This window comes from Galendromus occidentalis, unplaced genomic scaffold (genome assembly GCF_000255335.2).
Source record: "Galendromus occidentalis unplaced genomic scaffold, Mocc_1.1 scf7180000077527, whole genome shotgun sequence".
In the NCBI taxonomy this organism is placed as follows: Eukaryota; Metazoa; Arthropoda; class Arachnida; order Mesostigmata; family Phytoseiidae; genus Galendromus; species Galendromus occidentalis.
The window spans coordinates 693,670-720,158 of record NW_003805515.1 but is presented as its reverse complement, the minus strand read 5'-3'; the positions used below and the strand labels follow the sequence as shown (position 1 = coordinate 720,158).

The window sequence follows — 26,489 nt, the reverse complement described above, 5'->3', positions numbered from 1 at the left end:
TGAGAACATGGGTCTCTGAAGGATTCCGATATACCGAACGCTTTAAATCGCTCGTTCCTCGTCGTGCAAGAGAGAGCTCGCTGGGGGTTTCTCGACACGGGCAACTCTCCCGGCTCTCACTGAAGCCTCTGTGGTGGGTGGCTGACGCGTCTCGGGCACATTCTCACAGAGAGCGATTTGCGTCCGACTCGATTTCCCATCGCGTTGATGAATCCAGATCAGGCATCAACCATCGAGCATTGAGAACGAGCCCGCTAGAATGTCCCACACCCGACGAACCCGGTTCAGTTTTTACGCGATCTCGCACCACGGGGTTAGTCAGTTCCGCCGTTATTCCCTTCCGGTCCTTTATGTAACGTACATAAGTGTTCCGAATTATCTGCTACCGGGAATCTGTTTAAGTCTCTGATCCCTGTCTGAACGCTTGGGTTTCTGAAGCGTCTACCACTTTGAGGCAACCACAACGGAGACGCTTTGAACAGATCAACACACACCCGAATCCATGTACTTAAACGCGGTCGTTCAAGTTGTTTTTCATTGACCCCTTCGGAATGAAGGTCCGCGTGATTCACGGAACCACGAGAGGAGTTCACGTGGAGCGATTCTAATACGATTGAGCGAAAGTTCAAGAGGTGCTGCCGTTGCCGCTGGTCGTCGTTGCGATAGGGAACTTCTAGTACTTTAGCTAACTGAGTGGTGTTAAGCTCAGCTAACTAACCGCAGGTGTGGACGGGGCAGTGAACTAATTCGTGAATCTGTCAATCCGTTCGCATACTTTCGACCTCAGGTCTGAATGAATCGCGAGCGCCAGACTGAATTCTCAATAACCGCTTGCCGAGACGGCTCGAAGCGGGCGGAAGGCATCACCGAACAATCACTGACCGACCGTCCGAGTGGCCGGTCCGTTCCTTGCCGGGTCGTCAGCGCAGGAGCAGCAGATCGATCAATTTTTCTTTAATGAGAAAAGAATTAGGAATTGATAAATCCCCAATGAGTGGCCCGGCTGTTTTCCGGTATGTCCGCTTCAATTCACCTCCGAGGTCCCCGCGAGAGGGCTGGAAACGCTGAGACCAGACGTCTCCGATGCCTTGACAGACGAAGGAATTATGTGACGGGCCGCCGACAGGAGCACACGGGCGTTGGCGGACACAATTCGCGGCCGAAATTGAAGCAAATTACACATATTGTAGAAATTCTCCGCTGCCCCGTTTGTACGACCGTTTCGCGGATTCACGGACGGACGGACGGACGGACGGACGGACGGACTCACTCGTCAGAGCAGACGAAGAGGAGACGGAGCTTCTTGGCCGGGCGACTTTCACTCCGGAGCGCAGTTTCAAGAGACCGGACACGACCAGAAGGGTGGAGCCTGTGAATCAACAACATTCGATCCGAGCGCTTGCGACAGCCAGCTATAGAGCGAACGAGTGGAGCAGCAAGTGACAGACTTAGCGGCAATCGCTCAAAGATCGCCGCGACGCACACCGAACGACAGAATGACTGAGTTGGCAGTCGAAAAAACTTTTTTCCTTCCTGCTTACAGGCCTCGGAGTGGGATTTCGGCGCCGACTTTGAAGCACAGACCGGCTCGTCGGCAGAAAGAGCTGCCTGGCAGAAACGGACCATGTTTTCACAAGTGCCAATTTGCTCGTCTTGCTTTCAGGACAAACCCTGGATCAATCTTCTATCGCGGATGCATCACACGTCTTTGCTAAGACTCAGACACTATGATTCCCAGGACGATAGACTCCTCAATTTGTCCTCATTTTACGTCGCGGTCTTCAATACCTTATTCGAAGACGCACCTCTATGACATTTCCGGGTCGAAGGTACGAGTTGGCTTCTTGTGGAACGAAGATAACTTCAGTTCTCCATGTTCCGAGTTCCGGAAAACTCGAAAACGCGAGAGAGAATTCGATTGTCAATCCAAGCCGGCGCTTCTGAGAGGCGCGAGATCGGGGCAGGGACCGCGGAACGGCATCCGGGATGATTGAGATGGATATCTTGAAAATTAGACTTTCTTCATCCGCCTGTCTCTCACTAAGGACGAAAAAAGACGGAAAAGAAAGTAAAAATTCAATAATGAACCTTAGCGAATCGGGCTCAATGCTTCTGGCGATCGCCGCTCGTTTGAGGGGTTCGAGCGGCTCCGAAGTCTGTCATAGACGGAAGGCGGGCAATCAAGTGGCCGACAATCATTGTCATCATCCGGCTCAGTAAAAAAGACAAACACGAGTTTCGTCCTCAAAAAAAGCCACCCCCCAGGCGGAATACCTACCTCGGGAAGTATTTGAGAGACTCAGTGGCGATGAAGTGACTTGCCTGATCGTCATTTGCTTGTTTTTCTTTTTCTATTCCTCCTCTTCCCTCCTCCGTCTAGCGTACAGCGGTTCTTCATCCGCGCAGCACGAATCAAGAGGCAGAAGAGACACTTCTCTATGTTTTTTATTGCATCTGCCTTCGATTCTATCATGTGAAGCGCTCGGTTGCAGCGTGCTGTCGACATTTGACATGTTCTATGCCTCGCGATCTGCGGCGCGAGCTGGATTAGCGGATCTCACACTCGGTTTCCGACCGTAGCGTAGCTATCCGAAAGACACGGAGCGAAAAACCAACCAAATTCTCGCGTTTTTGAATTTTCCCTGCATCCTGGATGACCGAACGCTTTGTCCACTGGGACAGTTTATCCGTCTCGAGCAATTATCCTGATTAGTGTAGATCCCGGTTGACTCGCGTCCAGGTCGCTTCGATGCAGGCCGATACGAAGCTAGGAACTAAATGATGCGTCCCGGATGCCTGGACTATCGGCCACAAGTCGAATCGTGGTCCGATCACGGAGCGTCGATCGATCGGACGACCGAGATGTATCGCGACAATTGCGCTCACCATGACTCTATCGCTTTATATTATGTTTACACTTCAATTAATCGGCTCGTGCAAGTCTTCGCCTTATTCACGGGATTGTTGCTGTTGCGGCGGCGCGGACCCGACCGATAGTTCGAATGCTGGTGCCGATTTAGGTTCGCATCCTGTTCGAAGCGAGCGAAATTAAGAGGAGCCATGCCGCCGAGAGATCTCCCTCGAAAGGGACACCTGGTCGATCTATCTGTAGGATACGAGCGAGCATCGGCGTGTGTGGCTGCTTGCCACTGTCGGTCACAGAGGGTCAATTCAGCAGTGTTCAATAATTGTTTTTTTTCTATGCCTGTGTTGCCAAGATTGTCAAGCAGACAAGTTTATTGATCTTCTTAATAAGAAGATCGCCCACAGTGTGGTCGTCGAGAGGCCTTCTCGCTCCTCGTACGCCGGCCGTGATCAAAATTTCAGACAGAGCTTCAACATAAAATGAATCACCGTACACTTCGCTGCGAAGAATCGATGCGCGGATAACTGGATCTGCAGAGCGCTCAGCTTCTCTGGTCGAATCTGATAGCTGTCTCTGAAGATCTCGATTTCGATCATAAGACACAGAAACTCGGCAGGTGTCAGTCGAATCGTGTGTAGGTGTTGCCCGCTGCGTTTGACGACTTCTGAAGCTTGTCTCAAGGCACGATCGACAGAGGGACCCGGAAGGTTTGTCCTTCGTTCGTCTTGGGGGAACAGCTCTGCGTATCCCAACGGGTCCTGAACTTGATTTGATGAATTTTCTGGAAACAAAGTCACGGAGCTAACTTCAGAGACGAGCCATAATAATGTTGCTCGGTGCGAGTTTTTTGTTGCAATTGAAAAGGAGACGGCATGTTCCGAGAGGTTAGCTCCATCATCAGAAGACCATCTTCTGTAATTAGCTCGACACGCTCAAATTGAGATTATACATGACGTTGACCAGAACGGCGATGCGCGAAAACGACGAGGGAAAAACAGGAGAATGGATTTCCAATTTTATCGACGTGAATTATCATATCCCGACTGAGTCACCGTCGTCCGTGCCAGTCGATCGTCTGCAACGACGCGATTTGAGAGGGCCGCAGAGCAGTCCATCCATCCTTTCCTCCCTCGACGGTTCTCGTCCGTCCAGCCGCGCGGAGGTCGTTCCGTGTACTTGGTGGTGATCATAGTATATATATTCTGAACATCTTCCTTTGTCCGATGGCGTATTTCTCATTCCGGCTGATTCCAAAGCTGGACAATAATGATTCGCTCATTTCACGCCTATTTAGACTTCAAGGCAACGCCAAAACCGGCGTGGCGAATTCGGGAACTGCGCCTGCAACGCAAAATAAGAGACGATGCCATAAGGAAGAAAACATTGTCTGACCATAAGCCTATCTTTTCATCTCCAAGTATCAATTCAGTCCACCCATAGCTTGATTTGTATTAGAGATACCTCACCTGCGCTCAGCCCCTTCCCCGCTTGCTGTGTGACAGATGCGTTTACGAAGGATCTCGAATCGAGGACATATGATGATCGAACCGCAGCTCGATGATGATTCATGATATGTGGTGACTTTCATTCATTACTCCCTCGTTTACGGCGAAAGGGTTCGCGATATCGGCCACATCAACGTCGCGTCGTCGTGAGTAGTGGTGCCATCGGAGTAACAAATGCCGCGAGCAATCAGGTAGTAAATCTTTTAAAAATATCAACGGCATCGGATACTTGTCCCATTCACCTCCACCGTCGACACGCGAGGCACTGAGCCTCGATACCCAAGAATTTATTAGCATCCTATCCCCGGAGACCACTTCTGCTCGCAGGGGCGAAGAAGCTGGTACGTGCCTGGTTGAGTTTCATCCTCAGCCCCTCCGTTTTGGTTGCATGAGCGCTTTGTCGTAAGCGCGCGATACGCTTCGACACGAAGCATCAGTTGACTGCTGAGTGCAAGTTCGCAGATAGGCGGCTCACTCAGATCCGAAAAAAGCAGAAAAAAGTCTGAGGACTGGGTTCGCCGGAACTCGATTGCCTCACTCTCGAGGTCCGGAGCTTCCTTGGGGATTCCGATTCCAAGCATTGGCTCGCGTGCCGGGCGATCCAATGATCTCTCCTCTGTGATGAGCAGTGCTCCTTTGTCTCTGGAGAAAATCCCGCCGATGTCGCCGTTGTCGCCCCATCTGACGCTGCCCTGAGGCAATCCCTCAAAGTTTAACCCTAACTAGCAGTTTCTGGTTTTGAAGACGAGGTTGGGACCTCATAGTCGGGGTCAAAAGTCAGATCCGCCTTGTAATGGGAGGCCCAGAGCAATTAAAGAGAACTTATTGAGGAGCGAATGGATCGACGAGGATGAAGCAAGCTACGAACGGACGAGGGAGACGACGACTAGCGAGCAGGAAGGCAAAAAGAACTTATCGAAGCAGAGGCGGCAAACTCTTCGATTCAAACACACAGCTGAACGGACACAGCGCCTCAGCGGCGAAATTAAAACAGCGCACTCCGATCAGCGCTTTCGGTGGGATCTTCATCGTTGCCTCCGCCGATAGACGAGTTTCTATCTAGGAACGAAGACGGGAGAACTCGATGAGTTCATTCCTGAGAACTCGAGAGGAGTTGTCCAGAAAGGGGTCGGAGGTGTGGAGATACACTTCATCGTAAGAATGGCGATATCCCGGAGAAGCGATGATCCAGGCTTTCCGTTGAGTTGTCTGCGGTTGTCGTGCGAGAGCCATCACGGCACCAAGAAAACGCCTCCGTGCGATCGAATTTCTCGATCTTAATAAATACAATCGGCTCAACTGGAACAGCGCCGCTCCGAGCGAAGAACCGCTGGTTCCGTCGCGGCTGCATACGATCATCCTCATGCAGCGCAGGCAGCGTCAATTATTTCTCGGTGCACCTAGCTGCCGATGTTTCACTGGTCGCATCCTGTTTTTTTTTCTTCTTCTTTCTTCCTCCTGCTCCTGTCAAAGTAATTGAGGTGCCACGACGCTTGCAATGAAATCGAATCCATCGGTAGCAACGAAGTCGCTTGATCGGTAGGAACGGCAAACCGCGGGTCGTTTAGGGACATGAATCGGTGCGATTTTGCGCGAAAAAAAAATCGTGAATTCCCGATGGCAGCTCCATTGAAGCCACACGATAATTGGATCAATTATCGTGCGGGCCGCCTCCGATGATAGAGTTTCCCTCTCGCCTCTCGTACGTTATTCATCGTTGCGAATGGAGCTCCACAGCCTCGGATTCTCAGTCACTTGGAATTACACGCCTTAATCCCCTTATCCATACGCAGACGCTCCGAAATCCCATACCATTACTCGAAGAGCTGACAGAGAAGAGCTTCTATGGATAGATCCAACCTTCACGAGAAGGTTCATCGCCTCATTTCGCGGTTCCTGAAGAATTTCCAGATTAGTCAGGAAAACGATGATCCGAAGTCAAAGATCGTGTGACCGATTCTTCAGCAGATCGTAAATCCCTTTGGTTTTCTCCCAATACAGCTCCCTGTATGAACTTGTTTCTGCTGCTGCTTCTTCTGCTATCGAAAACGAAAAGTCCGTCTTGATGAATGGACCCTGTAGATCGCATGTTCCACGCGGGAATTCTTGTTATTCATCTTGCTCGCTTACAACGCTTCTGCTCTCTCTCTCCGACAAGAAGGTTTCGCTTGCCATGGGGCTGACATTCGTGCTCCATCGCATTCGGGCTCGACACACATCCTCAGGTCAGCCAACGAGCTCCCAATCAACAGTATCGGCGGCATTTTCCGACAGCTGTTAGACATCGTTCAATTACTCGACAACAACAACAACAACAACAACAAGAACAACGACAACGCTTCAACGCCCTCACTGCCAGACGCCTGGGCCAGGTGTCCGGCTGTCCTCGCGGAATGTGAACTATGGAGTCGACCTCCGCTCGACTAACACGACTCAAATGACCGGCGCGTTTCCTTGGGCGCTCGACGGCGACCGGGGAGTGGCCGTCACCTCATTTGGCGTCGCGAGACTTGTCGAGATTGGTATGATCCATTGCATACGCAGATCGATCTTGGGGAACTCATTCGGTCGGCTACGCCTCGCGGCACAGGCAAGCTCATTGGACAGTGCGCCGTCGATCGACCTGAACGAAAGGCTTGATCGTTGTCGACGAGGGGATCGGAATCATCGACTTCATCGATATCGATTGCAAGTGAAACTCTCCTGGATTCAGGAGCATCGCTGATACATGGTTCCGTACAGAGGCATGAAATACAGAATAATACGCCTCTTGATGTTTGACCACATTATGGGGAGTTCGTGGGCGCCCAAAACAAACCTCCGCCCACGCCTGTAGCCGACTAAGAGTAGACCAAGCGAGCGGCCGGTCAGTCGATCTGTCATCCGCTCACGCATACAAACAGAATGACGAACAAACACCGCGAATTGGAACCGTCAGCAGAACGGGCAGAATTTGATACGAGCATCAGTACTCTCACAGAATTGCGTGGGTGCTCACGTGAACGAACGTACGAGGCTCCTCAGCCCGAGGGACCGAGAGAAATTCACATCTAGCTCAACCGGACCTTTTTCTGGTTCCTCTAGGAGCGTCTGACTCAGAATCGAGTCTCAAATTAGACTGTATACAGTGATTCGGGACGTTCGAACGAGATTCGAACATTGGAGTGGAACTCTGAATGGATCTGGAAGTTCTGCCTCATCTGAATTGAGAGACTCGATGAAGTGAGAGATCAATCATCATTCTAATCGCGAAGCAGCCCGCCAGGCTGACGACTCAACGATATCAAAAATCATCATTTCTCAGCGTCGTTCCGATGCACGGCGCACGAGATTTCGCTCTGTTTTTTCATCGTAATTATTTCCTCCCCGCTCCGGAGCCGCCCCACACAAGCCCCGATCTACGTCGCCATAATGTCCCTTGAAAGCCGAGCATAATGGCAGACAGAAAGAAGACGAGGCCTCGAACCGTGCCGTATCTGAAGACGGTCAGAGTATACGCTGAAGACGCTCGCTTCAGATCGGTGATCGTCGATGAAGATACCGACACTCGTTCAGCAATGTCTGTGCGAGCGAGCGCATCCAACCCGATAGCCGGTTTGTGCGATCGCGAGATGGAGCAGAAACTCTGTCTGCCGGTGATTGGTCGCTGTCGTAAACGACGCGCTGCCAGATTGAGAACGATAAGTACGACCAGAAGGTAAAGGGAAAAAAAGCATAACTTGCTTCACTTCAACATAATCACTGTGGAGCGGGCCGACCCCGTCGATATAGGAAAACGTACCGTGTGCCGGACGATGCCTCGTTTCTCCCCGGTAGATCATCTCCATGCGCGGATCAAGGTCAAGCCGATATATGATACGAGATGCTACGAGAGCTGAGCTCTAGGGAATGCTGTTGCTCATCGACATGGCGGGAGCTCGCGGGTACCGATAACCAGCAATGATTTCTATATGTCTCTCCTGATACAGCGCTGGTCCAGATGAGGCGCATCACTGCCGTGTTACTCTACATTAGCCGATCTCGAGAACCACGAGCACCTTCCCCGAACGAGGGTCACACCTCCCTAGAATCAGCTGCTTTGAAGAACTCCCTGCATTTTTTTTTCTGACTCATTGAGCGCGTTCTTCCTTCCACGCCTTCCACTCATTCAAGATGGAGCACAGTACCGGTAATTGCGTGCTGACGAGGACCGTTTGGAACGAGGAGGAATAGTATGTGCGCAAGCTATGACACGAAAATGAATATGTATTCAATATGATTTCAAAATCTTCCAGGCATCCGCGGACCCGTGAAGCACAATAAATATCAGTAGAGAATCTCAGTCAGTGAGACAGCGTGGAAAATCCGGGCACAAATGAAAAACGATCGAGTCTCGTCATTCGCCATGAATCATTTACTTCATTACGATCGTCCGGGCAACCGAGCTACGGTCAGTATCGCAGGTGAAGTACCAGTTTTTCCCCCAATCCGTCGGTTCCGTCGTTCTTCATCTCGACGAAAGCATCGTCTAATTTCGGCGGTGTAGCATTATGTAGCAGGGAAAAAATGAAAAATCACAGCCACGATCTGCTCCGAAGCGATGCTTATGGTGTATAGATGGATAGATAGATAGATGGATGACCAGTCGCCGGCCCGTGTGCTTGCTTGATCTCCTCGTTCATTTTTTTTCCATGAACGCTTATGCCTGTGCTACCACTGAACCATCTGTTTGTTTCACATCGCTACTGCGCATCGGTGAGATTCGGTCGATCGACGTCGCCGTCGCCCGCCGTCCGAGCCATCAGGCCACTGCAGTGCCTGCGAGCTAGATAAGTAGCTGAAACGAATGGGCCCGGCAGACACCTTTCGGATATTTTCCCCTAGATAGAGCCGAGGCTACACGGGAACTTAGCGAGTCATCTACTCAGAGCCCCATACATCTCCATTCGTTCGGCTATTCTTCTCGGTCGCCTGCTCTAGTGCAGGGGCTCCGATAGGAAGCGCCAACCTTCGCAAGAACCGCGGCTCGCGTCGAACGCTATTGTACAAGGGCTGTTCGAAGTTCTAAGGGGTGTGGTCGCACCGCGTCCTGATGGATTCTGCATTGTTTTCCAAGTTGACCGCACAGCTGACTAATCATTGACTGCAACAGCGATGGCATTCAATAATCTCAGGGACACTAAGAGCCTGAAACGAACGTCAAACCCTATCCAAAACAAGAGCTGTACAGCTTGAGCCATCAAAGGGCAACAGGGATTCCGGAGTCCTCGCACGCTCTGGAGATCTCAACCAATGCCCAACTCCTTCGAAGATCACCTCGTCCCGACGAGCAATATTGGTTCTGAAGCACAGAGGCCGATTTTGAGCTGATTCGTAAGAGCAAGACACGTTCCCTACGACTACGGTGAGCAAGATACCTGGGGTTCAATTATATTTATCCATACCTATATAAAATCTAAAAAATTTTTCCGGAGGCTACCCAGCCACCGAAAGGGACGTAGCAAGGATCTGGTGGGGGGAGGCGAATACTGCCATGTACTACTTCACGGGATGATCGACGCTGGTGATCAGATGAGAGTGAGCTCCCGGGTCTATCTATTCTTCAGTTAAGAGGCAGGAGTGTTCACGAACGCTCGATTTTACTATGGATGAGCCTCGATGATTTACATTAATCAGCGTCCAGAGGCAGTTGGGGAAACGCTTTAGCGTCGTGCATGTCATACTTCTTGGTGGGAATTAACTTCATTATAATCATACAATACCCGGAACAGTTTGAAGCCGCGGGACATTTACGTTAGTTTAGGAGATGCGAAGCTGATCGTCCCCCCATTTTTGTGGGAACGGTCTCGCAGAGTTGTTCGTTTCTTGTCGGCCGTCTTCATAATATTATCCCAGAACGATGGCTCGACGTCCAACAAACAGGCCATGATTCGTTCGCTGACCAGTTGATTCGCTGCGAGCAAGAGCTCGGGCTTCATCTGAGCAGTCAGGGAGTATCCAACGACGGAGGGTGCGAAAACCTGTGGAGAGAAGTCGCGCTCAGAAATTTGTAGTTCGTTCTTCTCATCCTCACTCTCGATCGCAGAATTTATGTAAATTCTTCAAGGAGCAGTGGTATTCTATTCTCGCCCCCGAGGTTCCGGAGAGGCAGACTTACCGTAGCAAGGTTCTGTCGATTCATCTTATTCTCAGGAACTTGTTCTACGACTTTAAGATGGAGCATCACAAACGCCAGGGTGTCGCGATTGTGAACCGGGAGTGAAGCGACCTCTCCGCGGATTTTGTGCTCGACGTCGGTATTGCCGGGCTCCGTTATTTTCTCGAAGTGGGTCCACACAGAAGATGGGATCAGGGGCTCACTAAGAGATTCGAGCAGAAATTGCTTGACAACACCGGTAATGGTGGCGGTCTCGTACGAGGAGAGATCGTGGTTGACGTGTTTCTGCAACTTTCGCGAAAGCGCCTGTACTTGAGACTGCGCACCACTCAGACGATAGATGCCAACTTCTTTTATACGGTGAGCTTTTTCTATTTCATGGAAACAGTTGATCAGGATAGGCGGGACGCGTGGTCCAACTACTGGACAGAAGTCCACGAGCCTCTGGCTCTTGTTCCCCGTCATCTGCGAAAACAGAGTAGAATTCGGGTCAGATTGACCTGCTCTCCCCATGTGATCGAATGGGACCGAAATGTTCCACCAAGAGGGAGAAGACAGGGTCTACAAACCACTCATGTACCTTTGGCTGCAAAACGGGACACCGACCTTAATTCATGGATTTGATATCTCCTCAAACATCATAAGCTCAACCTACCCTGTTCGATTTCGGAATACACGGGAGGGGGGCTTCGTCTCGGCAATCGACGTGAACCGTCAAATGGCAATCGTCGCAGCGAAGAGCTTCTTTGTAGAACTTCAGGCGGCGTTTGCACCGTCCACAATTCTCGAAGACCATGACGGTCTTGGTCAAGAACCTTAAAACGTAGATATAGAATTTTCATTCCGCCTGGGGAATGGATCTTGGAACTCACACTGATGGGAGAGCGCATTATCGATTGGGCTCCCGGGCTCCAAGAGGGATAACTCACGTATGCTGCCTGTTCATCAGCTTGCTTGCTGAACTGCTCCGATACAACGGAGACCCTTCATCCTTCATGGGAGTTCTCATGGGATCGCGCGAAGGAGCCAGGGGTGTGGACGACGTAGCGCCATCCAAACGAGCGTCTACACTCTTACTGCGACGGCGACTCGACGCCGAAGCTGTTTGGATACGAGCTTCGGCACATACGGTTTGGTTGTCTTCATTAACGGACACGATCAGCGAAGCTTTGTCGCCGGCTAGGATAGGAGCACAAGTGTTAGTCGGATATTAGGGTCCTCCGCCGATGAGCGTATAGATGTCTACCAAGGGGTGGGAAGGGGAGTTGGGAAGATATGTGATCACGCCGTACTAACCCTTTAGCTTCTTCGATATGACAACGTCACTCTCTTCGCTGGAATTTCGTTTCCTCAGGGATCGGCGCACCGGCGGCACCGAGAATTGCGCAGAAGCCGAAGACTGCCCAGATGACGAAGTGCTATTCATGTCAGCTTCCGAAGTGGTGGCCTTTTCTCTATCGTCGGGCTTCCGGAACGACATGAACACGTCTTCAGTATCTCCGTTGGACACAGAGCCCTCGGTCGACATCGAATTGTCCTCAAAATCATCCAGCAGGGACCCGGATTTGTTTCCCAAAGTCACGGCAGAGGCCATACGGAACGGGTGTGGACTCGCGCAAATTGTGTTTATCAGATCGGTGGTTTTCTCATCCTGGGTGTCTAGGCCCATCATGTAGTCTTTGGCGCTGCGCAGCTGACTTCCGAGTTTCTTCAATTGTAGCTTGGCCAGATGATGCTCCTGTGTCTCGGTTTCGAGAGCAGCTTTCAGTCGGACGATGTGAGCTTGCTTCTTCGAGAGTTCCTCCTCTACATCTCTGCACTTCCGAGTGTAATGGTCCAACTGTAAAACAGGCATTCACTGGATCAGCGAATAATCCAAGCTCGAAGCTTCTCTGAATATCCGATCGATTCCTGAGAGATCGTCATTCAGATATAAGCGTATACATAGGGGCATCTCGACCGGGAGCCGAAGAATCGCCGAGAGTTTGAAATGTACGCAAGTTTCCTCTTCGCTCGGAGATATTTCACGGTGAAAATCAGATAGATCCTTGACTTGAACTCACCTTCGCTTTCTCGTCCTCGCGTATTCGCCACAATTTGGCGTACTTCTGAAGTAAGGCTTCGAGGTAGCGAAACCATTTGTCGTTGGGCCCCGTACTCCGGAGAAAATCGTCGGTTTTCTCCACAACGGACAATTGCTGCGTCATGTCTCGAATTTTTGGTTGATTACTGTAGCATGGAATAACACACGAGAACGGACCGAGTTTCTCTCGAGAGTTCAATTCAGAAGTTTCTGAAGGAGGAGATCTCAATCTCAACACAATACACACAACTCCTTCTCCGTTGTCGTTCGCCAACGGTCGCGCAAATTTTCAAAGCAATAGCATCAACAAGCAAGCTCACTCGGCGCGTCGTCTGCTTCAATTTTTTCGCGCGCTCCCACGCTGCGGCGGCGGATAGGGATCGTCGAAGGTGGTTGCAGTCGAGCTGCGAGCTGCGATTACAGCCGCATTTCCGATGCGACCTAGTGGTTCTTTCCTGGCAGACGTGGCCGTCATCACTTGCCATGTCGTATAGTCTTTGTAGGGTACATAGGAGTATTCAACTACTGGGGATGATCTCTTAGGGATCCGACGGCGATTCCTTTATACAGAGCCGGCTATTCGACGATGGCGTAGGATCGTGGGAGATTTTCCACGTCGAAGCATGAGCGAAGGTATGGAAAGGAGACAAGATACTATCCCCCGTTCGCATAATTGGAGGAAACTGGATCCGATAAAGACGCAGGACGACCGAGAAACGCCGAGAGAAATCAGCTTAGGGAAGTCGGACAAGGAGCGCAATCAGTTGGGAACGGGAGGATAGATCTCGGCGTATAGCTCGTAGAGTTTCCTTCGTCGACGATTTCAAGGCGTTCTCCGCCCCTCAAGTTCTCCGGAGGTCGAGGTGAAGAGCTTTCGAATTATGAGATCAGGCTCCATGAACACGAGCATAGATGTTGAATACCATGCAATGCAATTTCGTCCACAATCCAATTACCGGAGTCAGAGACCTCGGGTAACGAGCAACGCGTCGCGGACGCTGAGTCACGGTCCGCACAGCTGCACATAGAAGAGAGGAGCTAGGGCTGGATGCATCATTATCTCTCTTTGTGATCGGCCCTCAAGAAGAGCGCGGAAATTCTCCGTCGAAATCTGCGAGTACATCAACTGCCGCGCTCTAACACGCCTTCGGCGTTTAAGCCCCATTCTCTTCCACGCGGCGGAGGGAAGAATTCCCGCGGTCTTCGTGGGTATGCCATGCGACACGTTGGAACAAAAGTCGTAGGAGCAATCTTCGCTCGCTGCGAAACGGACAATCATGTTCACGAAAAGAGGGAGAGAGGCGAGACATCTTCATTGATGAGTCCTTGGGAGCAGCTCACTCGGCTGCATCATACGTCCGCGAGAACGCCATCCAGCCGCAGGTTCTCTCTGTTGCGACCAGTCCCGCACCCGAGTTGATGGGACGGAAGCTAAGCTTCCAAAAATTATGAAAAACATAGTTTGATGATACAACTCCTGAAGCCTCCCGGGATCCCTCCGACTTCCGAGAGAAGTCCTCAGTCGTTGCGGCGGGCGACGGCGACGAACACGAGGGAATACCCGAATACTTCCCCCAATTCGCTGATTCGAAGGATGTTGTTGCAGCTTCACCTCACGAATCTCACCGACGTGGCGAATCTAGTGACCTCCACCCGAGACTTGATGATTTCGAGCGCCGACGGCGCAGCCTAATTGTTCCTTGAACTCCTCCGGGAGAAAATATCGATATCCCAGATATGGCTTAGATCGAGTGGCTTGTTCTCCGCAACATGCGACATCCGGCATCCTTCTTCGGATGACTCGTTCTCAGTATTGTCCGCACGCGAATGCTCTCCTCTCTTGTCTGGGAGTTCCACTCTAATCCAGGAGCATGGTATAGTGCCGAGATATCGCAGTCAATGAACCGCCTGGTTCCGTTGCCAGAATGAAGGGTCGGATTTGCTCGAATGACGAATACTCGCCACTTTGCTGCTGGAGGGATTCTTACGACTGAAAGGATGGGCGTTCGTCGAGGCAGCTTACTTGCGAAATGTAGAATCGATCGCGTTCCAGCCCCCAGAGAACCTTTCCTCTGTGGGAAAACATGGGATGCCGCGCGGCAATGGTGTCTCGTATAAACACAGCTCAGCTCATTTCTTGAACCATGAGTACAAATGTAAATTTCTCCGCGATTCCCGACGGTTTTCGGCGCTTCCAGCAAAATTCGTCATTTCCACCCTCGTAAATGAATCGAAGTTTCTCCAAACAAGCTAGAGGAATTTGCCCCTAGATCATGGAATCAGGCTCTGAAAGGCGAAGGTGTTCCGAGTCCAACCGGAGCCCGGTGGGAGCCGGCCACTGTTTGAGCTCCTTCGCGAGCCGAAGACATGGCCGGATCGAGACTCGATATGAAGTTTGAACGTAAAGCTTATTAGCGATGAACTACGCCCCCGGTATGGGGACAAGATGGGGTGCGAATCGTGAAAAATGGTCACAAACTTGATCGTCGAAATCCTCTAAAACAAAGCATTTCATGAGGAAAATTGTCATGGTCAAAAATGTGGGACTGCTCGTGAGGCATGGCCAGAAGGTCATCAGTCAGGTTGTAGGTTGAAGTAGGCCTTAATATGGGCTCGGGTCTACTCGAGGACCATTCATCTTAGCACGAATATCATGATGGCAAGAAATGTTCAGCTTCGGCAGTTTCAACCGGCTAGACGAGAGCGGCTCGATTCCGTCAACTACTTACGAGAAAGGAGGCGGTCTCACTCTTCGAAATCCAACCGTGCCTTCATAGACACAATTTGGTTCCACAGAAACATTGGAGCGAAGTATAACCATTCTCTGATGGGGAGAACTATGATTGCACGCATGGAAGCATGATTTTCATTATGGTCAAGCGTGAAAATTCGAGGATATCCGCGATGGCTCGAATTGGCGTCTCTTATCCATACGAAAAAATCTCATCATTTTAAGGTGAATACGATTTTAACTGTGAGCAGATATAGCAGTCAACGAACCTCATAGCATGACAATTTTCTCGCCCGAGGATGTCACTCAATATCACCACCTTGAGCGTACCCATTGCCTTCCAAGAAACCCTTGAAAGTTGTATTCCAATTAGGTATAAAATCGAAGTGAAAGGCCAGTGCAGTAGAGCTGTTGTCGATGATTTGGGACTCTACTCCATCTCTGGGAGATAAGAGAGAGCAGAGCAGTCAGAAAAAGGTCTCCTAATCTCATCCCGGGGTTACGTCGACTGGAATGATGATGGCAGTGGTGAACCCCCACCCTACGATACATTCCGTATGTACTTAAGTCTACGTACTCCAGTTCCGCCAACCTCCTGGTTGCTACGTTTTGTGGAACAAATATTCGGACCCGTGAGGCATTCGAAGGAGGAAGCCGATTGGGAAAAAGCGTAGCTAGACCCATAACCCGACTGAGTTAGAGACTCAGTCAGTTGCCTGCGCTTTTTTTTTGTAGGGAGCCGCTCTCGCCGCGGATTCGGAACGACCGCGAATATCCGCGATTTCGAAGGAAAACTGGGGTTTCTGTGAAGTTTCCGAGTTTTCTGAAGGCGACGCTAGGCGATTTCAACGATATTCCGCCCCGCAGAACTTGCATTCCAGATCATGAGTCATAGACGGAACTTGTAATCTTGATGAGGCGCCTGTGGCTGACTGTGTACATTGACGCACCCGACGGTGCTCGAAGAGCTCGTCACCGTAATCTATGTACTTGGGTGAGAGGGAAGACTGAAGGATCGCTCCGTGTTCGAGCGAAAGGAAACCGAAGTATCCTGCAGGAAGCTCGCGCCGGCCACCTTAGGATGTGTCATATCCCTTGTCCTACGGGAGATCCCAGGAGAGCTCTCTCTGGTATTCCCGGTAGTCTAGTCTTCGAGGATCAAGATTCTATGACAGCTTCTACAGTCAAGATTCATCGAGCTTATCATTCCGCGACTTTCCGGTACCGATACGCACCGTGCGCGCATCCGTGACGATTTCGCGCACAGGGTTCCGGGTTCCGCTCTTGACATGTCATTTGAATTTTGGCGCCACGATTGGAGACATGTGACGATGTTTCTTACAACACGTGTTTGTGGCTGGGGCGCCGATTCGGAGAATGCACTCCAGAGTGAGAGAAGCGAGTGCGATTGTGAGGCGGGCCGTGAGTCAGGCATTTGAGAAAGTCTACGGCGGTGGGAAGCTCCATGCAGTCTCCGGCCCACATAGGTTCTAAATTGGGTGAGGGAGCCTCCTCCTCTCTCGTGAGCGTCGTCTCTTCTGGTGAAGCATCAGCTGGATAGCAAGTTCAGGTGATGCTCCTATGGAACGGAGGCCATTCTCAAAAAAAAGTTCCGAGTGAACAACCCAGCCCGGAACCCACACGGACAAGATGTTCCCACCTCCCCTCGGACTCCGTCTCTTATGGACGGTTTTCCCGCGTCTGGATCCTGCGACACGTCTCCGACGGTATCGGTACTTCATTCTGATGTCGACGTTCCTTGCGTACTTGTGCTATCACATGACTCGGAGACCCATCGCTGTCGTTAAGGCTGTGCTGAATCACGACGGCAACTGTTCCACCGCCCGCCCTCAGATCAACAGGACAGTGCCCGCAAACGAGAGTGGCACATGGTGCGATTGGGAACCCTTCTCTGGCGACAGTCCGTACTTCGGATATCTGGACTCCGCGTACCTGTTCTCCTACGCGATATGTATGTTCGGGTCCGGTTTCGTCGCGGAGCGGATGCATCTGCGATACTTCCTGTCGCTGGGGCTCATGCTCTCCGGGCTAATGACTTACGCCTTTGGAATCGGTTATACCTTGAACTTGCATTCGTTCTGGTTCTACCTGATTGTGCAGATAATTTCCGGGGGCGTCCAGAGCTCTGGGTGGCCAGCCGTAGTCACGCTCATGAGCAACTGGTATGGCAAGACTAAAAAGGGTCTCATCTTCGGGATTTGGAATGCCCATACCTCGGTGGGAAACATCGTTGGAGCCTTGATTGCCGGATCCTTCGTCGACTACAATTGGGGAATGTCGTTCTTCGTACCCGGTCTGATTTGTTGCGCGGTCGGTCTCTTCGTCCTCTTGTTCGTCCCACCGGTTCCGGAAGAAGTCGGCATTGACAGCGAGGCTCCCGCCGGGGCGGATGCCACGGACGACGAGTCATTGGTGACCGTTGCGGGAGCCAGTATGTCGCGCGGCCGAGAGATCGGTCCCGATGAACGGACGGCACTACTGGAAACTTCCGGAGAACACAAGCAAGCGATTTCTTTCTTCAGAGCTTTGGCTATCCCAGGTGAGAGTTTTTCTTAGGTCTGAGATCGGGCCATACTTGTTTAGATATGTTGGAGTCGAAACGCTGACTTGCGCCCCTGCAATGCCCAACCTGTCAGCCGAGCGGAACTCATTCCGGTGGTGACGGCTGAGTTCCTGCACTGGAATATTTACGCGCGTGGCCGCTGTGATGTTTACCGTCGCGATATGCTGGAATGTAGCGCAGTTGTTCGATGGAATTTTTGCGGGATCATGCGGAGCAGCTGGACAGAACTGGAAGAGCAAGAATACTCCTCCGTGGTTCCGTGATGTAGGCTCAAGGCCTCGGGAATCTCTACGCATGTTTTCGGCGGAAATGCGCTGGATGAATTCCCGAGGTAGGGGGGAGGCAGGCTCATCCATATCTCTGCTCTCTCGGTCATGACTCAGCGACTCGGGCGTGGATTCCGAGGGCTCGTGTGCGCCAGAAATTCGCTAGGTGAAACTTCCGCGTTCGAGAGACGGTAATCGAATTCAACCATAGCCGATTTTCGTCGAGCGTGAACTCCGGATAATTAGCTCTCTCTTTTTCACCTGAAAGCCCTGCGGTGAACCGTTTGATCTCGGAGAATCAGTCGAATTTCGCATTCAGATGACTCGAATTCGAGGAATCCGAGTTTTTCACACCACTGAGCCTGGGGTACGAATTTCGGAATCGAATTCGTCATAATTCTTCATCTGGGTCCGCATTGATAGCGATCGACTCCGGAGCCGAGGAATTCCCTTGAGAACATGGACCCATGTTGAAACTGGTTTTTTGCTCGTGAATCGAGTGAATGTCCTTCGCTGCTCCGAACTCCCTATCCAAGCTGTGAAAGTTCTCTCCGTTAGCTGAAATCGTGTGGTGACGCCGTCGGAGAGGCCTTCGGAGAAGCATAGTCGAGCTGACTCTGATATGAAAGTTACACGATCCACTGAGAGAACGGCTCAGCGAGAATAAATAGATCGAGTCGAATTAGCTCGGAAACGGGAGAGAGCCAGACGAGTGCATTCTTTCCAAACGATGACTCGGATCATCGGCGTTGACTTGGAGGTGAATTGTTGGTCATCTCGATCCGTAGACGAATTCCGTGCTCGTACAATGGAATCCCGGAGAACTAAGCATCGAAGCTTTGGTTGCTCGTTGGATTATTCCAAGTCGGAGGCGATCCGTTTACCCCGAGAGATATGGAAGGCGGGGAAATCGGCGCTCGGTATCATCGTCGCGATTCTGATATCATATCATTAATACTTTTGTGGAAGTATCTTCCAACGCAGCGCGCGAAAACGCGTCGTCGAAAACGTCGAATTCCAAAAGCGGGCTCTCGCTCGGCGATTGAGACTTGCATCGATATGGGTTCGACATCTAGCGGATCGGAACCGCTGTTGGCTCGAATATTCTCGAAGAAAAGCTCGAGGGTCCGGGGCGGAGTTGTCCTCCTACTGACGTTCGAAGAGCGTTGACAAAAGGAGCGGGCATCGGCCGAATTGACGCACGGCAGATAGGATCGCTCGTAGAATTTTGACGTCAGTCCAGGATCGGGCTGGAATCCCTTTTTTTTTATCTCGCCAAGTGGCCTTTCTGTGAAATCCTGGATTATTCACGTGCGTTCGCGAGTCCTTTGTGATCGATATCGTACAAAAAGCGGACTATAATAGAGCTGAAGATTTCCCTTAGTTCACAAATCTGTCACGGCGAATCCCTCTTGATGCTTTAATCAAGAGTGAGGGCTTTCCCGGATAGCTGAAATGGCCAAATGAATTCCTGGATTTTGACGTCGGCTTGTCCTGACGGCACAAAGAAGCAGCGCGAGGTCGACGGGCGAAAGCCATTCCAAGGGCCAACAAGGTGGCCTTGTTTGAAACTCACAGAAATCGGAAGCTGTCGCCGTGTAAACCGCCTCCAGCACCCAGAATTCGGAGCAGGGGAAGCTCACTCCTCTTGAACCGTAGAATGATAGTTCAGGCAAGGGACAGGCGGGTTTTAGACATCTGTACAGAAGTCAGCATCCGCTCGCTATCTGAGTGCCTCGAAATGCAAGCGCGCACCCTTCCCGTGAGCTCACACGGGCTCTGCGCCGGGAGATTGATTGGTGCTGTGGATGTGTGGGGAGTCCCCGATATTCCAAAGCTCAAAGTCCTCAGGAAACTTCCTCCCGAACTTGCCTGAATTGAACGGACTGTGGAACGCACTTCGACCGCTTCAGCGGCAGTTTAGATGGAACGCCTAAATATTTCTCCTTCACCTAATTCGAGTAAAAACTTCGGTACTGGATCGGATTTCATGAATAGCATTGAAAACAGCGAAAAAGAGCCTCAATTAACCGTTCATAGGCACCAGCTGCTGTGCTGGTGTGGAGAATATCGTTGATCCAAACCCCATGAGCATCAGCCGATCTTGCTCGATCTCACAGAGGAGAATGAACATAGTGGAGCGGGTACCTCCCACGCGGAGGAATCTCTTCGGAATTGGAGGGGACGTAAAGCTTTTCCGGGCGGACTCGACAGTGATTACAGTATTCGGGTTAATCGCGTTTGTGAGTTTCTACGCTGTCAGCGATACCGCGCACGGTGATAATTCACGAATCTTGAGCGAGCGAGCTCCTTCGAGAAGCAACTTTGAAGAAGGACCTACGTCATCAATACTTCGCAGCCTCTTTGTCTTGACCTATCACGAACCCTCGAGCTCATATCCGAGCTGCCTTTGATGGTTTCGGAGAAACAAACAATCCCGTAGGCATTCACTCTGGAATCCGAAGTACCGACACCGACTCAAAAGCACCGACTTATGTGGGCTCGGGGAAGTGTACATCGACGGATGCTCAGCTGTACTCGAAATCTCTCTTATTCCTACCCATCGATGAATACTTGATAATTTCCAGCCTAAACCTCACAGGTCTCTGATCAAAATGATCTAGATTCTAGAAGAATTCTGATCACATGATCGGTCGTCTTTTACAGGTGTCATCGAGTTTTCGCTCGCCTTGTTCTTTGCGAAACTCGTTGCTTATACATTCCTGTTCTGGTTACCTCTCTACCTCGAGAGCTCGACGGGATACGATGCTCAAACGGCAGCAAAGCTCTCGACCGCTTTCGACATAGGCGGTATATTCGGTGGTATTCTAGCCGGATACCTGTCCGATAGGTGAGACTGGTGACTTTACGAATTATGGAAGGTACTTCTTTCATCGAAGCTTCTTCTCCATTATCCTTCCCTCCCACTCGTTGAAGATCGCGCTTCGACCTAAATTCCATCGTCCACGATCTCATCCGAAGCTATAACGACTCACGACGTTTTTCTCTTCAGAACCGGCGCGAGCGCAACAACTTCAGTGGTGTTCCTCTTTTTGGCTATACCGATGTTATTCGTGTACAAAATGTTTGGCACGGTGAATGTCGTTTTGAACGTGCTTTTACTGCTGTGCACGGGATTTCTGGTAAGTCGGTGCTCCCGACCCATGCCGAATCGGCACGCGGGATGCCCAGATGCAATCGTGCATTCGTCCTGAGAAGAATATCGCATCTTATGGAGATCGATGAGAGAATTCGTAAGCATCGACCGCTCCCGTTCCAGGTCAACGGTCCATACGCACTGATCACTACAGCGGTCTCGGCCGAGCTAGGTTGCCATCCGTCGATTAATAAGAAGAGCAACGCTTTGGCGACGGTCACTGCGATCATCGATGGGACTGGATCGGTGGGAGCCGCTCTTGGACCTCTCTTCGCTGCGGTTCTGAAGAACGCTCTGCCCAGATGGCTCGCTGTGTTCCTCATGGTCATGATCTCGAATCTCTTGGCTCTTATCTGTCTTCTGAGAATCAGCATCAAGGAAATCGCTAGAATGCGGCGCCGAGAAGACAGCTCTCACGTGGAATGATCTCAATAAGAGCCGCGAGGGTTCGTTTTGATACGCGCGTATTGTTCCTCCTAGTCGTCGTCGGTTTACATTGTTAATACCCAAAGGATTGTTGTTAGAATCTATTCGCCCGGAACTGCAGGAGCTGTCGCTCGACGCGAGATCGCTCAAGTCACTGGTGAACAAAGTCGCTCCGCGACCTTACCTGGATAGTTTTAGGGTCGCAAGATCAATCCTTGTGATTCCAAGACGACATAACGACGTACCTTCATGCATATAAACATATATATATGATGACGTTCAGGCGTCTACGGAGTCTGTACAGCCAAGGTAGGGGGAGCCGAGCACCTTGAAGGAAGAAGGTCTGATATTGTGCTTGAAGGGACCATTTTTGGAGCAAATCTAGTGAGATGTTCGAGGGAAACCTGATTTCGGAACTCAGGAGAAACTCTTGGAAGGTTTCCTTTTGTATATCAACGTGTTTCCATCATCTGAGTGATAAACTTCTGAAAATATAATTTAAGAGACAAGTCGAAGCATGGCCCTTTGATTGCGGGAGAAAGGGGTAATCTTAGTGATCTGAGCTGCGAGAATCCGGGTCCTTCAGCGTCGTTAGCACGCTCGCTATACACGATGCGAATCAGCCCCATCCAATCAGATCTTTCGACGCTCAGCGGAAGATTGTGCGAGATACAGAAGTAGCTGGCAGTAACCACGTCGCTGTCTCCACGCGCTGAGCAGAGGCAATGCTCGTAACTTCCTCGGGACAGAAGCGTAAGCCTAATTATGAGTTGGGTCTTGGGCAGGGTCAAATCATCCTCTTTGAGTACAATCAGTCTGCATTTCACGGACACGGCGAGTATCGAGACTCCCTCTGAACTCGCAGAGGTCTTCGAGGGCGCGTCATGTCGGCAAAGACGAAAATTAACCGAGCGAACTTTGGAACTCGACTGTCTGGAGTTAGAACTCTTGCTTTATTCAGGATTACTGATTGCTCACATCGACTGGACGAGAACTTGAAATGATTTTCCTCTAAATTATATAACAGTCCCAATTAATTGTACATCTCTTCTTCCGAAACAGCAAAACTCGGAGCTATTCATGCACCGAAGGGTGCTTTCGGGATGAGTCATCCTGCTTCCATTTTCTCGGGCAAAGAACCACCATTGCCGGCTGAACGATCGCTCCGCTGCTTGAGATTCCGACCTCAACCTTCCTGCATTGATGAGTCGGCATCCTGGAAGGTTTTCCGAGCTCTACCTCTGGTGGCTCGCCGCGGCCTTCCCGGGCCTCTGGTGGCTCCCTTCGCCTCATCCTTGATCTCTTCTTTGAGCTCCTCCTTCAACTCTAGTTTGACTTCCTCTTTGCTGTCGTCATCACCCTCAACCATTGATGGATCTTCCATGACCTCATCTGCGTCTTCACCCTCTCCCTTTGGATTCAGGTGGGAAGGCCGCGGTTTCCGGGGCTTCGGGACCCTGCATTTGGCGCAGTAGATCTGATAGACTTTTCGCTTCTCTTTTACGGACATTGGACCTCGTTTGTACTCGTGCACCTGCAGAGAACGTAAGTCTGATTGAAAATTCGGCATCCGCGGCTGATTATCATGAGCCACGAATCATTGATCATTATCATCATTCATATTTTTGCTGATATGAATATATACCATAGATATAGATATACTAATTTAAGCGTACCCATTGGGCTTCCTCGTCTTCCTCATACCAATCCGGTTTGTACACCCCGCACTGGAAACACTCTCCGCAGTGTCTGCAAACCCAGCCACCCGGCGGAAGTTTCCACAAACCTACGCAAAAGCTGTGGTGGCCTCGATCGCACTGATCGCAGCATATCATCTGATCCTCGTGGTCGGGTCGTTTGCAAACGAAACATGTCTTGCATTCCATGCACTGCCATGGATACTTCTTAAGGTACTCGGGCTCGGCTGACGGCAGCTCCAAACAGCGGAGATGTGACCATTTTTTACAATCGGAGCATCGGAACATGAGCCCGGGTAGATCCTGCTCGCAGTTTTTGCACATGAGTTTTCGCTGAGTTGTGGTTTCATACCAATTCTCACGTAGGTTCGAGCCGGTTTCATCGGGGATCTCCTCTTCTTCGCTCTCTTCGCTTGGATGACAATCTTCGTCACACTCCGAGTTCGAGCAGTCTGCCTCATCCTCTTCTTCTTCCTCCATTTTTGCTTCCTCGGCCAGTTTGTCCAGCACATTTTTGTTGATCTCGGTCACGGGTCCGTAAAGAACGGTCCCGAGCGGAAGATACTTCAACTCATGCGGTGTGTAGGCCCTAGGGAGACGATATATGCATGATGAGAATCATTGCGAATCGCTCGAGAGAAATTGGTTCGACGATCTCCTCGGGTGAGAGATCGATGGACGACGGAATTCTGGGACATGCGCTTTCGGATACTATTCTCGTCGTCTCACCTGTAGTAGTCCTGATATTGTCCAGGGATGATGGAAACGGGATATTTTCCTAATTTGGGCTTGGCGAATACTTTTCTCCGCTGGGCTGGGAACAACAGTGTGTGGGTCTGCAGATCGAAGATGCTGCTCCGCTCCTCGATTCTCTCAGTATTCAGACGGATATTGTACTCGTACACAGCCTCCATGGCTTTCTTGCCAATCTCAGCCATTTTCGCTTTATCAATCTGAGCAGGAGGAGCGTTGAGCTGATTCTTGCGCTCCTGCAAGAGCTTCTTCGCCCGTTCTTTCCGTTGATTCTCCCACTCTTGAAACTTCTCCGGGAATTCCCTGGCTATCAGTTCGCCGACTTCGTCGGATCTGGTGATGAATTGAAAAACGTGTTTAGAAGGAATTGTAACCCTCCAACTAGCGGACTGAAGTTTTGTGCTTTTAATCGATCGATCCTGACTTGGCCACTCACCTCAAGGCTGTCAAACCCAAGTCGCACTGCATATCGGTGACATAATTCCTCGCTCTGAGGAAATCGCGCTCGTGAGCTTCTATGTTCCGGCGGGTGATTTCAGGGTAGCGTCGTTTTATGTTCTTTATACCGACGAACTCTCCGAGATTATCCTGAAGGACCCATGTATGACCAGATTGGGGCGGCCACTCATGTTCCATCAGGATGTCGTGTCGAGCTGCTTGTGTATGATGCGGCTTAATTACTTGATCATCGCGCGAAACACCGTAATTTCTTGATTTAACAGACAACGCGATTCTCGGATGCTTCGAACGTGAATTCCGAACTTACCGAGAGCTTGCTCAGCGATGTGCTGGTCAATACACTTTAGTTTCTTCCTGGTTTTCCCGCTTTTGGAATCGTCTGTACCGTCAAGACTCTGAGACGGTGTCCCCCCTTCATCCAGAACGACAGGGAAAGATGGGTTCGACGGTTGATCGGTGAAAGAGCTCCGAGTTTCTTCTTCGATGAATGGCGCCGGGGGCGGTTTTTGAGGAAATCTCTCTTGGGGAGGCAGGAAGGTGCCAGAGTTCTCCATCTCGAGCTTCGTGAATAGACTTGTCCCGCGGGAGATCCCACCGAGAACGGTCCCGGAATTCTGTGAGACGTGCAGTTGGATATGTACTTATGAGCTTCGAATGTTTTGAAAATTTTCACCGGTGGTCGAGCTTATGGTATTGGTGATCACTTGGGTCTATGCGATTGTAGGACTTCGGAGGGAACGGAATTCCGGTCTCTCGAGTGAAGGAGGCACACAAGGTAGCGTCAGCTGCTTACCCGCAACAGACGATGAGCGGAGATTGACTCTCAATAAAATCCGGAATCCGAATCGGAGGACCTCTCACACCGCGGCAGCAGCGTCCAGTGCAGGTAGAGTCCAACCCAGCGTTCGATTCTACCGGAGGCGGGAAGGACTGTGGCAGCTTCAAGCTTCCTCAACTCCATGATAAATGTACGCGCATTTTCAGACCGACATCTTTCTCCGAGGAGAGGTGAACGATCAACTCTTCGGGGCCGAGAACCGCGAACGTGAACTTCGATATCGGGTCAAGTTTTTCCGAAAATAATTTTCGATGCATACGAGAGATGTGCGGTCTGAGTCGTGATCGGGGATCTCAGAATTCCCGGATACGCGGGAGCAGAATAGATCTCAGAGAGAACAGCATACCGATCAATTCCATGATCTCGCTTGCAGTGGGAAGCTAACTCAATGGGCTCTACGCTATTGCGGAATATCGGTAGGACCCTTGTACGATCGTGGCGATCCCCTGGCCGTTGCGATCACATTCGTTGTCTTGATCACGGGCCGATTTCTTCCCTAGTGTGGTTTTCGGCTCGATCTACAAACAAAATCGAATTATGGAGTCTTGACTAAGCTTCGGAAGATGATGGAGATTCCTACAAGACTTCGTCCCTGGTAGCAGAAATTCCTTAGTTCTCGATCTCCCGTAATAACTTATGAGCGAGTGGGTCTGCAAGTCGGGAAGACAATAATAGCGATTCGCGGTCGAATAGACACCGGCTGGCCAGAGGATTGGGTTGTGGAGATACCGTAAATAAACGGGCATGCCCGTTTATTTTTCGATTTACCTGATTCCGAAGACAGGCGTTTCGATTGGCGAAGATACTGGAAACGGATCCTTCATTGCACTCTGAGCCAGAATCCGCCAATCGGAAACTGCCTGAATATTGAAGACTGCCCGGCTATCGGAGACTGCCCGAATATTGGAGACTGCCCAACTAATTGGAGACTGTTCGACTAATTGGGGACTGCCCGACTATTTCTCGTATATATTGGGAGATGCCCGTC

The 26,489-nt window shown here is 50.8% G+C and overlaps 3 protein-coding genes across 3 annotated transcripts; 1 reads left to right on the top strand and 2 right to left on the bottom strand.

Moving 5' to 3' along the window:
• Positions 1–9,976: 9,976 nt before the first annotated feature.
• LOC100907478 (rac GTPase-activating protein 1) lies at positions 9,977–12,849 on the bottom strand. The gene is made up of 6 exons (XM_003748078.2): positions 12,571–12,849; positions 11,804–12,347; positions 11,437–11,686; positions 11,163–11,322; positions 10,508–10,972; positions 9,977–10,370 (listed from the first exon to the last, which is right to left on the bottom strand). The coding sequence occupies exons 1-6, from the start codon at positions 12,712–12,714 to the stop codon at positions 10,140–10,142; spliced, it is 1,794 nt and encodes a 597-aa protein (XP_003748126.1). The 5' UTR covers positions 12,715–12,849; the 3' UTR covers positions 9,977–10,139.
• Positions 12,850–16,860: 4,011 nt separating this feature from the next.
• MFS16 (major facilitator superfamily transporter 16) lies at positions 16,861–22,264 on the top strand. Its single transcript, XM_003748014.2, has 4 exons — positions 16,861–17,881; positions 20,839–21,022; positions 21,185–21,314; positions 21,452–22,264. Exons 1-4 carry the CDS (start codon positions 16,972–16,974, stop codon positions 21,752–21,754), a joined length of 1,527 nt encoding a protein of 508 aa, XP_003748062.1. The 5' UTR covers positions 16,861–16,971; the 3' UTR covers positions 21,755–22,264.
• Positions 22,265–22,728: 464 nt separating this feature from the next.
• LOC100907335 (PHD finger protein 10) lies at positions 22,729–25,546 on the bottom strand. The gene is made up of 6 exons (XM_029112798.1): positions 25,457–25,546; positions 24,971–25,277; positions 24,641–24,857; positions 24,181–24,537; positions 23,431–24,040; positions 22,729–23,288 (listed from the first exon to the last, which is right to left on the bottom strand). The coding sequence occupies exons 2-6, from the start codon at positions 25,215–25,217 to the stop codon at positions 22,941–22,943; spliced, it is 1,779 nt and encodes a 592-aa protein (XP_028968631.1). The 5' UTR covers positions 25,218–25,277; positions 25,457–25,546; the 3' UTR covers positions 22,729–22,940.
• Between the last annotated feature and the right edge of the window lie 943 nt (positions 25,547–26,489).